The sequence below is a fragment of the Nannobrachium achirus genome, assembly GCF_963921795.1.
Source record: "Nannobrachium achirus genome assembly, chromosome: 16".
In the NCBI taxonomy this organism is placed as follows: Eukaryota; Metazoa; Chordata; class Actinopteri; order Myctophiformes; family Myctophidae; genus Nannobrachium; species Nannobrachium achirus.
The window spans coordinates 53,300,605-53,317,653 of record NC_137823.1 but is presented as its reverse complement, the minus strand read 5'-3'; the positions used below and the strand labels follow the sequence as shown (position 1 = coordinate 53,317,653).

At 43.0% G+C, this 17,049-nt stretch overlaps 3 protein-coding genes across 3 annotated transcripts; 2 read left to right on the top strand and 1 right to left on the bottom strand.

Moving 5' to 3' along the window:
* Positions 1-112: 112 nt before the first annotated feature.
* LOC308301136 (uncharacterized protein) lies at positions 113-7,954 on the top strand (the record flags this gene model as incomplete). Its single annotated transcript, XM_080745031.1, has 7 exons — positions 113-250; positions 2,703-2,992; positions 4,563-5,276; positions 5,391-5,536; positions 5,799-5,859; positions 7,217-7,268; positions 7,825-7,954. Exons 1-7 carry the CDS (start codon positions 201-203, stop codon positions 7,952-7,954), a joined length of 1,443 nt encoding a protein of 480 aa, XP_080601157.1. The 5' UTR covers positions 113-200.
* Positions 7,901-12,270, bottom strand: LOC308301393 (tripartite motif-containing protein 16-like). The gene is made up of 2 exons (XM_080745365.1): positions 11,273-12,270; positions 7,901-10,697 (listed from the first exon to the last, which is right to left on the bottom strand). The coding sequence occupies exons 1-2, from the start codon at positions 12,039-12,041 to the stop codon at positions 9,559-9,561; spliced, it is 1,908 nt and encodes a 635-aa protein (XP_080601491.1). The 5' UTR covers positions 12,042-12,270; the 3' UTR covers positions 7,901-9,558.
* Positions 12,271-13,166: 896 nt separating this feature from the next.
* Positions 13,167-15,088, top strand: LOC308300486 (tripartite motif-containing protein 16-like; the record flags this gene model as incomplete). The annotated part of the gene is made up of 1 exon (XM_080744334.1): positions 13,167-15,088. The coding sequence occupies one exon, from the start codon at positions 13,167-13,169 to the stop codon at positions 15,072-15,074; it is 1,908 nt and encodes a 635-aa protein (XP_080600460.1). The 3' UTR covers positions 15,075-15,088.
* Positions 15,089-17,049: the final 1,961 nt, after the last annotated feature.

The window sequence follows — 17,049 nt, the reverse complement described above, 5'->3', positions numbered from 1 at the left end:
GCGCTCTATGCCGTTTCCATCCATCTTTCCCAGTGGGATCCATAATCACGCGGACAGACAAGTATGCGCCTCGCAGTCGGACCAAAACAAACACGCGCGCGGAACTGAACCACCTCTTTAAATGACTTTTTTTCCATCGAGATCTGTAAGTTATACAATTGTTTCTCAGAGATGTTAGTTATGTTAGCGTTGCAAAGTTGATGTTTGAGTTCCTGCGGCGGAGTATGTTGACTTCTTGGACAAATGAAGGGTAACTATGCGTTTCAGGAAGTGGTGGAAAGAGTACTAAAATGTTTTACTGTATGCTTTTACTTGAGTAAAAGTATCAATGCTGCAATGTTGAGATACTCTGTTACAAGTAAAAGTGAGAAATACTAAATTTACTTGAGTACAAGTGTTCCATGTTAACTTGTGTCCTACGTTAACTGGTTTTCTGTAGTCCTGTCCCTCGGCAGATGTTGTTTCAGTAAGTGGGTGGAGCTCCCTTTGTCATTCATGCATTCTGCATAATATTCTTTCAATAAAATATCTTAACATAGTCATATCCATCCATGTCGTTCTGTTACTAGGTGGGACAACAAAGCCAGGGAAGAATATTTTTATAATGGAAGTGAATGGGAAAAAAGTCCCAACCCATGTTGTTTTCATAGCCTCATTATTGCTATTTAAAGTACCAAGAGAAAAACATCTACATGATATTAATGAAAAAGGAACAAAAAAGTACAGTAGTTACATGGGTAACAGGGTTTCCCCCCCCCCCCGAAAATACATGTTTTAATTAGTTTAATTCTCTGAAACAGGCAGAGGACAGAGAAGAGAGAGAGCGCAGTGCATCTTGGGTGACTTGCAATGACCAGGAAGTTGTGGAACTATAATCTTGCCCTTAACATAAAATTTATTTTAATTGTAATTCTGCCCATTTAAAATATATGTACCAATCGAATCTCTTAGTTACATTGATATCGTTCATGTGAACTAGTTTGTTGAAGCTTATTCATTATACTCATCGAAATCGCTATATGACCGTGCCGCGCCCGGTAGCAAAAGAGAATGATTTTTCTGGTTGGCCAGTCGGGGACCAATCAGAAGGCTGACAAAGGGTCAGTTAGAATGATTAAAATAAAAATAAGAATAATTATAATAATAATTGGGATTCGATGCACCTCAGTGGTGAACTAAATGGATCCTTGTTACGATGCTTTACCTGTCACGCTACCAACCATTGGTTCCCTCGTCTGGAAAGATGTATTTGATCTCATCTCATGTGTGTCCAGGTGTGAACGTAGGAAACAAGTCAACATGAGACACACCATGATTTCCTAGATCAACTGGTGGTGTCAGTGGCGTCCTCCTGTTGTTTTCTAACAGATCTAAGCGCTCTGTTTAACTCATTTTATAGCTGTAGAAACAAGACAATGATGTTGGGGTATAGTCACACCAGGCAACGCAAACTCTTGTGTGAAGTCTGACAAATGCATAACAGCCTATCAATCTTTTCATTACAAAAGCTACACATAAATTATGTGTCATAATAGGCCTAAGATGACGCGACTCACCACTACAAGGGAAAACAGGATAAAAATGCTTTTTATTAAACAATCCGGGAGCCGCATGTAATTCTCTTTGAACGGCATCATTTCTGAGCGAAATGAGACTTGGGTTGGGTAAGCACTTTATTTTTGAAATCTGACGTTTGTAGCTCAAACCGTTGCTCTTTGTCTACCTCCCTGAGGTGGAAACATGACGGTCATGTATTCAGGGCTAGGGCGGAGGCTGTGGTTTGCCAGCCAAGGAGTGTGTGTGCAAAGTTTGGCATGGATAGGGGCAACAGTGCCAGAGATAAGAGTAGTAGGGCCAAAAGTGTGACATGATGGACAGACTGACTGACAGACAGACAGCCGGTGGAGCTTTTCATAGTAACTTGCGAAAAAGTACAAAAGTATTGACATCAAAATGTACTTAGTAACGTAGTAAAAGTATTGTGCAGAATGTCCCATTTTGAGTTTTCAAATCTATACAAATCTTTTGAAACTATATATTTCAACTGGCGAAAATGTATATATGGCTGGTGTGGTTAATGTTAATGTATGTTTTCTAATAATAATCAAAATATACAAAGTCATTAACTAGTTTTCAAATAATTGTACTTGAGTAAAAGTAAAACCTTTGCTTAGATAAAGGGCCTGCTGAAATACAAACACTAATATGGAATGGAGTACCTGACTGGACTAATGCAATGAAGAAAAGAAAAAATAGATGAAGTAAACTATTGGAACAGCAATTAACACTATAAAATCCTCAGATCCTTACGAGTCTGTCATCAAATCCATCAGTGGTTTAGGGTGAGGGCTCATACTGTTACAGACCATAAGAGACAAATCTATGTTTAATTCTTTAAATGTTGATCTCCTCTCAAGGATTAGTCACTAGTGAAAGTAGTCAAAATCTAATGCTTTCAGAATTGCATACTTGATTTGATTAGGGAGTGGACATGTGTTTATTCGTCTACCCCACCCTCCACTCTGAATGGGCCAACAGACACTCTCAGAGAGTATTTAGCAGGGGGTCTTTTTCGTTTGGCAAATTCAATGGTTACACTTTATCCTGTGGAAGTTGTTAGGAGTGTAACTTCTCTCTGGTATTATGCTCAAGTGCTTGATTTGACGAGAACATTTTTTTGTTTTGTTCTTTTGGACTTGCAGTTGGAGTAGAGCTGATCAACAGTTATCATCTATAACGTTTGCAGACTCAACAATGATAGCACAATGCTGTGTTATTGGATGCAAGAACTATACTCAAGTCCGGAAAGGAAAATGGCTCGACAATGGCGTGCAGTTCTTCAGCATTCCAGTCTGGAGGCAACACCAAGGACAACAGATATCAGAGTTAACGAAGAGGCGCCGCATGGCTTGGGTGTCAGCAGTAAGACAACCAGACATCACCTTCAACAGCATTGCCAAGCATTTTGTTTGTTCGCAGCATTTTATCACTGGTAAGTTATATTCAAAACACAAGCGAGAAAAGAGAGAAAGTTAGCCTATTGCTACATCAATCTGGGAACTAAATCTAAATCACTAGCTTTCTTCACAAATGTGTTCATAAAGGTGTCTACTATCACCTCTGAACTTTGTCAAACCCAACTCCCTTGCCATACTTTGTGGGAGCCAATCAAAGTTATTGGGTATCCCGAGGGCCTGGCCAATATGAGCGTATGAGGTGTGTAATTTGGGTATTTATGGGCTGCTGAATCCATTCCAACCATTCGTTTTCAGTTAAAATGACTCCTGGGCCATAAAATAGGCCACACCTACTTTTGTGTGTCCATGAGACATAATTGGCAATAAAGAAAAATGTTGGAGTAGTGTTTGAATTCATGAAAACTTTTCAAGATCAGGTGGGTAATCACACATGACACACAGGATAACATGATACAATCTGACAAGGAACATTCAAACACTAACAGGACACAGGTGAACTCGAATGACATGATTGGCTAAGCCTTAGCCAATTAGGCCTTTTTTATGACCAAGGAGTCATTTTTACTTATAACTAATGGTTGGAATGGATTCAGCAGTCCAACAATACCCTAATTACACACTTCATACGTTCATATTGGCCATTTTTTATTTTTCCCCCTTTAATCCCAGGCCCTGGGTATCCCGATACCCCCAACTTTGATTGGCTCCCACAAAGTATGTCAAGGGAGTTGGGTTTGACAAAGTTCAGAGGTGATAGTAGACACCATTATTTACACATTTGTGAAGAAAGCTAGTGATTTAGATTTAGTTCCCAGATTGATGTAGCAATAGGCTAACTTTCCCTTACTATAATGATAGACAGTTACAGAGGCTAGTACCGAACTGTCTCATAATGTAAACATAGAATATGGACATGGTAATTCAAGGTAATTTAAAGAAGTCTTTAAACTAGCGACTGAAAGCATGAAGTATTTGACAATGAGTAGCTAGTACTAATGTACAGGTATTAAATCAAGTGTAAAGCCAGGGGGGGAAATAGTCACACCCTCTAGGCCAGTGGTTCTCAAACTTTTCAGGCCGCGACCCCCAAATAATCATATTTTAACTGGAGACCCCCACCCTGACGAGCACTAAGAGTTGAGGCATTACAATTTTGTTTAACATAGTTCTATTGTGAAAATAGCCGATCTACAGCTATTTTCTGCCTCTAATATTTGACAGTTTGGCAGTGCAGATACCCTCTATACACTTAAACTTTATGCTGGTTTGTTTACTGTAGAATGAGAAAACAATGTTTCACATAAAGTTCATCCTCTGGGAACTGAATATGGGATGTTTTACTGTTATTCCACGGACGTCAGAAAAATCCGCGAATGGCCGTGAAATCCGCAATTTTTTCCACGATCGCGGATTTCTGGCGGGACTAATTAATGAGAACTGCAGTGTAGAAAATCACTTCCTATTGCCTATATATAGCAGTGGAGTTTCATCAGTGCCTGGTTGTTAAAGTCAGCATACTGTACTTAGCACAAATAGCTGGTTTATAGCTACACAACTAATCTACAAATCGTTGTTCTTTTTCAGGCAAACCAGCCAATGAAATGCTTGACTGTGACACTGACTGGTCACCTACATTACACCTGGGGCACACAGAAGAAGTTAAGGCATCACTGTGCAACACCGAGCGGTCTAACCGCAGTACAAGAAGACGGGCAGTAACATCTGCAGCACCAGCTCCACAGAGGCCAGAGGTGGATGAAGCCGTACCACAGCCTCCACCAAACCCCTGTGATGAATCTGATGATGCATCACAGGTGGATGAGGCTGGGCCAGAGGTGGACAACACTGGAGAAGAGCAAGAAATACATTCTTGTATCCTTGGGCGTGATGACATTAACCGCTTGTTGCAGGATTACAGGACGGTGAAGGAAAACCTCTCCCAAAAGCATTTTGATGAGCAGTACTTTAAAGACCACAATGAGAGAGTGAAGTACTACACTGGGCTTACCACCTTTGATATGCTGATGCGTGTGCTGACAACAGTGCGTCGATTCATTAGCGATTTCTTTTTTGACGCGGTGAGTAAAAAGCTGTCGTTGTTTCAAATGCTCGTCTTAACTCTAATGCGACTGAGGCTGGATTGGCCAAACGTGCACCTTGCACACATGTTCAGCATAGACCCGACAACTGCCTTCGACATATTCAAACAGACCATAGCTGTATTGAATGTAGTTTACAGTTTTCCAGAAGGGGAATTGTTTGAGAAAACGCCTTACGATGTGGAGGTGTTTGGAAAGCGTATGCTTATCATTGACTGCTTTGAAATTGTTACTGAGAGACCAGCCCAAGCATTTTTACAATACAAACAGGGACAAACCCACACCCAGAAATTTGTCATTGGCATTACACCAGGTCCATATGGACAAGTCAGATACGTCTCCAAAGGGTACGAAGGTGCTCTGGATGACAAGACAGTGACTGTGCTCTGTGGTCTCCTCCAGAAACTACAGCAAGGAGACCTGGTGTTGGCGGCGCGTGGATTTGACATCCAAGAGAGCGTAGGGCTGATGTGTGCAGAAGTGACCGAACACGATTATCCGCATGACTTAGATGTGGAGCAGACACGGAGCATAGCTCACCTCAGGATGCCTGTGCGGGAAGCTGTTGATAATGTAATCAACCGTTTCACAATGCTAAGTCACACCATACCAGCGTGCCTTTGCCGCCCATGGCACGGCCAGGAGGACCTTACTTGGCTCGACAAGATTGTGCATGTTTGCTGTATCATGACCTGTATGGTGGCTTCACATGCGTGTGAAGGTGATGGCCCGATGCAGCACGAACAGCGGCTACGCCGCTGGGAGACCAGTGGCAGGCCTGGGTTAGTCTCTCTACAGCATTCCGCATTGCTGGAAAAAGTGGTTGCTAGGTGGTGACCAAGTGGTGCCGTTGAACAGCCTAGACACACACACATTTTGCAACGCACACAGCGTGGAGGAACAGGTATGCTAGCTCTGCTCGAGAGTAGACCATAGACCGTAAAATATATGGACAGTGCAAAGCCATTGGTTTCTATGCAGCGCAACTGAAGTATTTTGGGTCCTTGGCATGGGTGTCGCCATCATAGATTGAAATGCGACCAGAGGAGGCTATTGGCTGCCAACGGTCACGTGCAACCGCAGAGATACATGGGAGAATGTGGTCGGAGCCTCCCGAAATACAGCACACGAAGAAGAACACAGCCGGCTGGTATCAGTTTATTTGGCCACGCCCCCGCAACTTTATCATCAATTTTAACATAAATGGGACCTTATTTTCACAAAACGCATATCATTGTGATTGAAAGGCAATTTTTAACTAGCGATAGGAACCATAAAGTATTTATGAAAATGTTAATTAAGGTTAGAAAACGAAAGGTGAAAATGAATGGGGTCCAATGGAGAACAATTCTTTTAGCGATCGGCCGGGGGGAAAACAGCGCAACTAGCGGCCAGTCATAGGAAGTTTTAGTTCCGTATTGGAATCATTTTAAATCGGCGGAACTATGCCCCTGGAGTAGACCCACACACACACACACAAACAGCGGCAGTGTTGAATGCACGCAACATGTAGCAACAGGCATGCAGGATTTTTCATTATAGTTTAGTTTTAGCTCGTTTTGACTTTTTCATCGTCTAAGTCAGTTTTTTAGAGAGTGGGTTTGCTAGTTTATATTAGTTTTTGGTTAGTTTTAGTTGAGTTATTTATTGCTACCGTAGGTTGCAGTTAACTATCATCACATCTTGTTATTTGTCAGGTGCAGAATTCAAAAACGGTTGGAGTAAGTAGGCATATTGTGTAATAACAACTCAACAAAGCATTACTAAAACTAAGGGCATTTTGTCTATTAGTTTTAGTTAGTTTTTTAAACACAGTTTCAGTTAGTTCCGTCAACTCAAATGTTTTTACATTTTTTGCTAACTACGGTATTATAACCGTGGCCCTGTGTGATGTCCCTGATGGTACCATGTCATATCCACATCCCATTATAATAGACAAACGTTCTGTGAACGCAGACTATGTCTTGTCTACTTTTGACAGTTTTTCATTATTCTGTAAATATCCGTCTACCAAAGGTTGAGCTTTATGTACATATTATTACATAACTACTTGAGGATAGTATTGTGCCAAAACATGTGTTATCTTATGGTGTTAATAAACATTTTTGTATCCTGAAACTGTGTTATTGTTATTTGCAGCTGATGAGTGGAGACTGACGGAGACCCACACCCACTGGATTTTTACAACAAGGTGTCAAGTGCAAATGTCTGTTAGGTGTGAAGGTCTCCTGGAAGAAAACCACATGTTCTATGCATAATAAAATAGTCACAGTTTTCCGTAGAGAGCCACAGAGGTTACATATAGCCCCTTTTCCACTGGCCCAACACCACACCACTCAACACCACACCGCCCGCTTGTGCCAGGTTTTCCACTACAAGGACTAGATTCTAGAGTGGTGTGAAAGTGTTACTAAACGTGGTACTAAAAAGTATCCAATCTAAAGTAGGTCTGTGCTAGGCCAAACAGGGCCAAACACTTCATAATGACTGAACTCTCACTGGCTTTTCATTTAGACCACCAGGATATAGTTGTATTACATGATAATTGTGTTATAATCACTGTTATAATGTATTATAATTATCATAGTAATATATGAATACTTTGTAGTGTATTATAATCACAGTAATAATCCATTATAGTGTATTATAATTTAGGATTGTAATTGACGTGTATTGGAACACTACATCGGAGAGTTCTGACACAAATATTAGACTGAATTCATAAGTGCGAAGTTGCTGTGCATTAGCCTTGTTGGAGAGGAGAGACGCAGGCAGGTAATCGGGTTCTTCCAGCAGTTTATTGGACAGACAGAGACAGCGGAGCAGCGGAGACTGAACGAGCCCATCGACTCGCCCAGTGCGAGACACACAACCTAAACTTACATGTTCAGAGTTACTTATATTGGTAATTTCTGTCAATCATTACAGGGCTTATCTTGACCCAAACCTTGAAAAGAGCCACAAATAGGGTGAGAGTGACCACAGCAGTTGGTCAGTCACTTACATAAACATGTGCTGCATGTTTCCAACATGTGCGGCGTGTATATTAACGTAAGTCGGCACAACGTCTTGTATGTGTCATCTTGTACATATACAGACCTATAACAGCCAATATATGTAGGCCTACTTAGGCCTAACACTGTGCTTGCCATTGTACAGCCAAACGCAACAAAATGGAGCGTGTAACAACAAATTAATTATGTGGATGCATATTAACCATAATTAAGAATATGTAGTTTTTGATCCACTTTGATATACCTCATAATACAAATGTATATTGTATTATAATCACAGTTAAAAGGGTAAATTTGTTTCGAAAAGGGGCTATAGTTGCTATACTTTCAACTGTAACTGTCAAGTCCTCTCTATTTTGGCTCTTTTTGCAGTGGTGTCTCGGCGGTGTCTCACAGCCCCGGCGCCACGGGGTTGCTGAGTCTTGCTAAGCATCCTCAGTCACAACCGGATTGTCCTCAGTCACAACTGGTTTGGCACGCACTCCCATTGGTATGCAAATGTAGTCTTTTGTTTTTACTCTGCCCCCATACATTATGTAGTATATGGTAGTCCTTCACTTAAAGCATAGCATCCTTAGCCATTGTGGCCGCCGCCGGGCCTGGTGGCAGGCTGAGACGGCACCCAACTCCACACCACACCGCCCACTTGTGCCAGGTTTTCCACTGCAAGGACCTGGGTAGAGTGGTGTGAAAGTGGTACTAAACGTGGTACTAAAAAGTATCTAATCTAGAGTAGGTCTGAGCGAGGCCAAACAGGGCCAAACACTTCATAATGACTGATCACTCACTGACTTTTCATTTAGACAACCAGGATATAGTTGTAATACATGATAATAGATTCTATTGTGTTATAACCAATTAGTGTACTATAGTGTATTATAATTATCATAGTAATACATTACTATTACTTTATAGTGTATTATAATCACAGTTATAATCCATTATAGTGTATTATAATTTAGGATAGTTGTAATACAAATGTATATTGTATTATAATCACAGTTAAAAGGGTCAATTTGTTTCCTACCGATAGGGGTACTTTTGTGTAATGGAAAATGTAGATATTTTTATGTCGTGTGTAGTGGTGCTAAAGCTGCAAACAAAAAGGAGCTAAACAAAAGCATTTAGCACTAGCTTTGCTTTGGAGCTGATCGATTGGTATAGAGTTGAGATTGATAATATGGTATTTAGTTAAAATGTGCAACCGGGAAAATGTCTCTGGCTTGTTTAGGCTTGATTTTGCAGCAGTAGCAAACTAAAGGTCCATTCTACAACCCCCTCAATTCTGGGTCTCCTAGAAAAAGACGGCAAACGACCAGTCCAGTTCTTCATCAGCGGGTCCCGATGGCTTTATCGGCGGCAAGCGTCTCTTGCCGTGAAGCTGCCGATGGCTCCCTGTCGGCAGCAAACGCTTTCCGCAGCCGACGTCGGTGCAGTTACAGCTGACGTCGGTGCAGTTAAGAGCTACTAAAATCCAAGCTTTACGATTTCACGCAACTCAGCAGTTTCTCCATGAGAAAAGAAATTAAACCCAGCATAGAGGGGCTGGGTGAAGGTGGTGTGGACTCTGTGGAGGAGAGTCATGGTCTGCCTTGAGACGTTGTAGAAGGACAGATTACCTGCACTGTGGTCCAGGTACACTCCTACAATGGAGGACAACGGAGGTTTACCTGAGTAAACCTGTTCAACTAGGATGTCGTACTGGATGTAACAGTCTCGTAGTGCCGCGTTACAACCGAAAGACCAAGATTTGTCATTAGATCCAAATCTACTCTCTCCTTCCTGGGGACGTCCTGGGGATGTCCTCCTGGGGATGTCTTTATACGAGACTGCTATACCAAAACTGAGGCCACTCCACTGCACCTCCCAGTAACAGCGTCCACTCGGATCAGTCAGAGCCTCCCTGCTCAGAACCTGTTGCCAGTCGGTGAATCTCTCTGGATGATACGTATGGGGTTGTGGCTCTAGAGTCACTGTTGCGTTTCTGTTCCCATGGGACAGAGACAGGTTCTTATGTGCTGTGTTTGGGTCCAGAGTGACTTCACAAGTATAGTGTAGGAACTCGCTTCTAGTCTTGGGTTCAGGCCAACCAGAAACAAGACACCGAGCTGATGTCCGCTGGGGCTGAACCCTGCTACTAATAGGATGTGTCAACAGAATGACAAAGAAAAGGGTCACTACAAGTACCCTCTTTATTTGTTTTACTTTAAGAAAGTCCTCTAGTTTGGCAGCTCTGGTCTTGGGTTCTGGTTTTTGCAGTAAAACATCCACTCTATTCACTGTCTCTGGGATGTTCGTCCAATCCTCTTTAAAAACGTCCTCTAGTTTGACACTCATCTTTGACACAGCCTCAGTCACATCTTCAAAGTATCCCAGAGGACGGACGTTGCTGCTGACTGGGTGTGTGGATTCACTGGTCCTTGAGAGGGAGGAGGAACTGCGTAGAAAGTGGATGTCATCCGTCGTGTGTGAGATCTGCCCCAGCTCAGCATGTCCCCTCCAGAGTTCAGTGACCTCCTGCTCCACACGCTTTCTCAGTTCTTCAGCACGACTCACTTCACATTTCTGCTGGTCTCTGATCAGCTTTCTCACCTCAGATCTTCTTCCTTTAAAGGGATATGAAACACAAAATCACTTTTTATATAAATATACAACGCATGGCGAAAAATAGCCGATCTACAAGCTCACAATGGGAAGCGGAAACGACACGTTGTGAGCTTGTAGATCGGCTATTTTTCGTGTATGTGGACGCTGTGTGTGTGAGCGCACTGTCACCACACCCACACACTACAGTCAGAAAATAGCCGACAGCACTAGCGTCCATTGCTCCGGTTGTCCCCACGGTAAACAGTCCAGAGCACGGCTGGAGAAAACCATGGATAAAAGCTCAGACAGCTTGTTTGTAAAATAATTGCACATTTATACCGGTAAATACAACACAGAGTTGCGGAATCTTCATACTTTTTACACCAATGGCTGGTTTTAAAATTTGTTTCCGAAATGCAAACAGCAACAAGTGCGGACAGCTTCTCTCTGAGACTAGTAGTTTCAGAACATAATGATATGCACGCTCAACTCCGCCCCTCCCCCCACAACAGCAGATAACCACGCCTACATTTTAGATGTCTTTTCATATTCTGAATTCTGATAAAAACAAATAAAGAGGCGGGGTTTCATATACCTTTAATGGAAGTTGTGAGCTCAGTAAAGACGGTGTCACTGTCCTCCAGTGCTCTATCAGCAGAGTGATGGATGGACTTCAACTCCTGGTGAAGCACCTTCACGTCTTCCTCTCTCTCCTGGATTCTCTCCAGGATGTTCTGTTGACCCGTATCAAGCTCTTTCTGTCTCTCCGTCATTTCTGCTGAAGCCGAGATCATATTGTGACCTTTGTGTTCTTCCATGGAGCACAGATAACAGATACACTGCTGATCGGTGCGACAGAAGATCTTCTTCGCCTCGTCGTGACGAGAGCAGATGACCTCCTGAAGCTTGCCGGAGGCTTTTATCAGCTTGTGATTCTTAAAGGCGGGAGACTGATAGTGAGGCTGGAGGTGAGCGTCGCAGTAAGAGACCAGACACTGAAGACAAGTCTTCACGGCTTTCAGTTTTCTCCCGGTGCAGAAATCACAGGCCACGTCTTCAGGTCCAGCATAGCAGTCTTCGGGAACAACAACGGGGACTTCTGTCTTCCTCAGTATGTCCATCATGTCAGCCAGCATTATGTTTTTCTTTAGTTCGGGTCTCGGGATGAACGTCTCTCTGCACTGTGGACAGCTGAATTTCCCCCTTTGGTTGCGCTGGTTCCAGTGTCTGTCAATACACACACTGCAGTAGTTGTGTCCACAGGGAACGCTCACTGGATCCTTCAGGAGATCCAGACAGATGGAACAGCAAAACTTTTCCTGGTCCAGTTGACCCTCTTGCTGCTGCTGCTGCTGCTGCGCCATTTTAGCTGAATGTCTAAAAACACAGACAGAGTTCACTAGTTCAGTGTGGTCTCATATCCTAAAATATCACATGACATGAGAGTTCCTTCCTGACCCTCTCTCTCTCTCTCTCTCTCTCTCTCTCGCTGTGTGTGTGTGTGTGTGTGTGTGTGTGTGTGTGTGTGTGTGTGTGTGTGTGTGTGTGTGTGTGTGGAATGTGGATAGGAGAACGAGGGGAGTGCGTTTAAAGAGGCAGTGTCTATTCACCCTGTTGAAGAGCCCGTAGAGGTGGGGAAATAGTTAATGCTCTCTTTGCTTCACTGTTCACCCCCCCCCCCCCCACCTTCTCTCTCCCCCTCTCAATCTAGCATTGTAAACCCCTTCTCCTCAAGGCTACTCTCTATCTGCCCTGAACTTGGCCTATCTTGCGAAAACATGCTGGGCCCGATTTCAACACACTCTGTCTGTCTGTCTGTCTGTCTCTCTCTCTCTCTCTCTCTCTCTCTCTCTCTCTCTCTCTCTCTCTCTCTCTCTCTCTCTCTCTCTCTCTCTCTCTCTCTCTGAAATCCCCCTCCAAACAGTATCAGGCAGCATTATGTTTCTGTGTACTACCATTTGAACTGTGACAGTTTCAGAAACTATTTTATCCATTGTCCTAGTGCTTAAGGCGGTAAATAAAAAGACGGTGCTGTGTGCATTATGTTTATATTCTTGCGTTATTGACACCTGTATGTAAACATATTACAGTCCATCAGAGTATAGTAGCAAACTGTCACTGATCAAATAGTAACGCAATGAAATATAGTAATGTGAATGTGTTTTATTCACTTTTATTGTGGAGGGTAGGGGGGGGGGGGGGGGGTGTCTCACAGAGAGAGAGAGAAAGAGAGAGAGACAGAGACAGAGAGATTGGGAAAGGGGAGAGAGAGAGAACAGTGAACTACTTGAATCTCTCACACACATTCACGCATACACACACACAAACACACACACACACACACACACACACACACACACACACACACACACACACACACACACACACACACACACACACACACACTGAACCTCCCATGTCATGTGACCTGAAGGGAGTGAAGCCACTGGAACTGCGCTCACTCTTTCTGTCAGACGGTCAGCTGTAAAATGGCGCAGCAGCAGCAAGGCGCTACACTGGACGAGGAAAAGTTCTGCTGTTGCGTCTGTCTGGATCTACTGAAGGGTACAGACAGACAGATTGCTCCCTGTGGACACAACTACTGCAGTAGGTGTCTTGAGGTATACTGGGATCTGGATGATCAAAGACGTAAAGCCAGCTGTCCTCAGTGCAGCCAGATGCCTGATCACTGCTATGATGGACCTGAAGACGTGGCCTGTGATTTCTGCACTCGGAGAAAACAGAAAGCTGTGAAGACTTGTCTTCAGTGTCGGGTCTCTTACTGCGACACTCACCTCCAGCCTCACTATCAGTCGCCGGTCTTTAACAATCACAAGCTGGTCAAAGCCACCAGCAAGTTTCCGGAGAACGACTGTGCTCAGCACGGCAGGGTGATGATGTTTTTCTGTCGTACCGATCAGCAGTGTATCTGTTATCTGTGCTCCGTGGAAGAACACAGAGGTCATGATACGATCTCGGCCGCAGCAGAGAGGACTGAGAGACAGAGAAACTTTGACATGAGTCAGCAGAACATCCAGCAGAGAATCCAGGAGAGAGAGAAAGACGTGAAGGTGCTTCACCAGGAGGTGAAGTTCATCGGTCACTCTGCCGACAGGGCAGTGGAGGACAGTGACACCATCTTTACTAACCTGACAACTTCCGTTAAGAGAAGACGATCTGAGTTGAGGGAGCTGACCAGAGACCAGCAGAAACATGAAGCGAGTCGCGTTGAAGAACAGATGAAGCGTGTGGAGCAGGAGGTCTCTGAACTGAGGACGAGACGTGCTGAGCTGGAGCAGCTCTCACACATAGAGGATCCCATCCATTTCCTGAATACTTACACCTCCCTCTCAGGGATCAGTGAACCTTCGCACCCAGTCGGCGGCAACGTGGATCCTCCGAGATCCTTTGAAGATGTGACTGTGGCCGTGTCGAAGGTCAGGGACAAACTAGAGGTCGTTTTCAAAGAGGAAGAGGCAAACATCTCAGAGGCAGTGAATGGAGTGGATGTTTTACTGTCGGCATCGCCGGAACCCCAGACCAGAGCCGAGTTCTTACAAACAATCAAACTAGAGGATACTTTTAAAATTAAACAAATGAAGAGGTTATTTGTGGTGATCCTTTTCTCTGTAGTTGTGTTGACACATCCCATTAGGAGCAGCGTGTTGCCCCCGTGGACAGACGGGGAGCAGTCAGGGGTAGGGGTTCAGTGTCTTGTTGTGGGACACAACACGAATCCTGGTTGGCTTGAGTTCTGGGGGTTGACACCGTCAGAACCCAAGAGCAGAGCTGAGTTCTTCAACTATCCATGTCCAATCAGACTGGATCCAAACACAGCACATGTAAATCTGTCTCTGTCTAAAGGGAACAGAAAAGTAACGCTGAAAAAAACCCAATATTTCGATCACCCAGATAGATTCACTGAATGGCATCAGGTTCTGAGTCGAGTGGGCTTGAGTGGACGCTGTTACTGGGAGGTGGAGTGGAGTGGAAGCGTTGACATAGCACTCTCATACAAAGACATCAACAGAACGGGGTCGTTATCCTTAAAAGGTTTGCCGCCTAACAGAAGGACGGAATCCTCCACTGAAAGTGGATTTGGGTACAGCGACAAAGCTTGGTCTTTACGGTGCGCGCCGGGCAGTTATGTTTTCAACCACAGGAACTCTTCCACAAGAATCCCAGGTTCTTCCTTGTCCTCCTCCAGAGTGGGCGTTTACTTGGATCACAGTGCAGGCACTCTATCCTTCTACAGTGTGTCTGACACCATGACTCTGCTCCACAGAGTCCAGACCACCTTCACCCAGCCTCTCTACCCTGGGATTGGGCTTTGGTTTGATGACGGAGCCAGTGCTGAACTGTGTGACCCATTGGAGAAAGTTAGGGTATGGCAATGATGGGAGTCCTCATGGAAAATAGGCATTACATTTTGTATAACAGTTCTATTGTGAAAATAGCAGATCTACATGCTCACAACGCCTCTCAGCGCGAGGCGTTGTGAGCATGTAGATCGGCTATTTTCACAATGTCTGAAAAACAAAAAGATAGTCAGTTTTTTGTAATTTTTTACATAGGTTTCTACGGTTTCTTGGGCTGGATATGGCAAAACTTAGCATGTTAGTAAACGTGCCACAATTAACAATAATGCATTGCCACTGTGCAACCTGGGAATATACCATTTTGTCAAGCTGGGGAGATACAAGTGTGGAGAATATATATTATATATATATATAATACCTTGTTAACGTGACGATTTTGTAACATTTTCATTTGTAGTTATTTTACTGTAATTTAACAACATAATAACCAGCACAGATAGACAAAGAGACATTCATGGATTTATACTTAAAAATAACTTTTATTTTCCCCCCTGCACCCAGGGTATGGCAGCTGCATACCCCTGCCATACCCAATTGACGCCCCTGGTGTGTCCTCAGATAAAACTTTGGGGTCGTCATACATTTCTGTCATGATGCCAAAGCAGAAGTGCACACGATACACTATAAATAGAATCAGAAACAAAATATGTACAAGTGAAAGGAGTGAAACTGTGCACCGTTTGTCCATGCAGAGTTGCAGACAGTGCAGGGATGTATACAATGTAGTAGTCGGTAAGGTGGTTGTGGTCACGAATCTTTTAGATATGGGAGTTTTTTGGTAATTTTGAATCTGTTTTTTCATCATTGGTCATGTTTTCTCTCTCTCTCTTAACCAAATGATTTCTTTTGACATCAGAACCCAGTAGTTTTGTTCCTTGTCGCTTGTATTAATATGCGTATTATTTTGTCTATTGAAAATATGTTATATAACCTGCTGTCTTGTGTTCATATATTTATGCATACGCACGCACTCACTCACTTACTCACACACACGTCTTGTTATGAAGTAATCATTATTTTGTGGGTTTGATATTCCATGTTAACTTGACTTACTTTTTCATTTCTGAATAAATCACAAATTAACAGAACCTTTAAAATTAAATGATTACGGATATATTCAAATCAATGTAATTAAAGGGATATTTCACTTCCAAACATGTTTGGGCTCATTTTAAATTCTCCTCTGGCTTTTGTGTTCCACCCCAAAGTTAATTCAGTATTTAGATATTAATGTAATCAGACACGCCTCTTCCTATTTAAACCCATTGTAAAAGTTAAAAAGTTTAGACATTTTAGATTAATTGAAAACACCCATCCTTGGTTCTGGTGACAGATATTAGCCTTCTAATGCGTGAAGGGTCGCATTAGAAGCGACTTGTTGTGAGCTTGTAAAGTAGGGGAGAGCCACCTCAATTGGAACGCGTCATAATTGTAACAAGCACGTCATCTCTTGATTGGTCAATCCCATCATGAAGTCATCGCATCAGTATGTGACCAGTACTGTAATGAACATGTCCAGGAAGTACAAATTATTTGTATACAGCCTAGACAGTTATTGCAGGAAAAAAATCTCAAAATTGGTCTAGAATATTTGTCTTTAATGGTGCTGTGCTAAAACCCACATGGTTGTCTGCAGGTATCTGTTCTTCATTAATTTACATAGTTTCAACACACTCTGGACATTAGTTCTGTAGGCAACGCCTTATTTCAAAAGTTTATGGAAATGTGTGTATGTTTTATAAGGTGCAACCTTTTGTACTGCTGCTATCCTGAACAGGCTCCCTGGTAAAATATATATTGTATGTCAGCGAGACTTCACCTGTATAAATAAAGGTACCCTCAAAAAGTGGCACTGTAGCCTTCAAGTGAAGTTCACAACAATCCAACGATAAGATACAAAAATGTTTATTAACACCACAAGATAACACATGTTTTGGTACAATATTATTCTCAAGTAGTTATGTAATACGGTGTACAAAAAGCTCAACCTTTG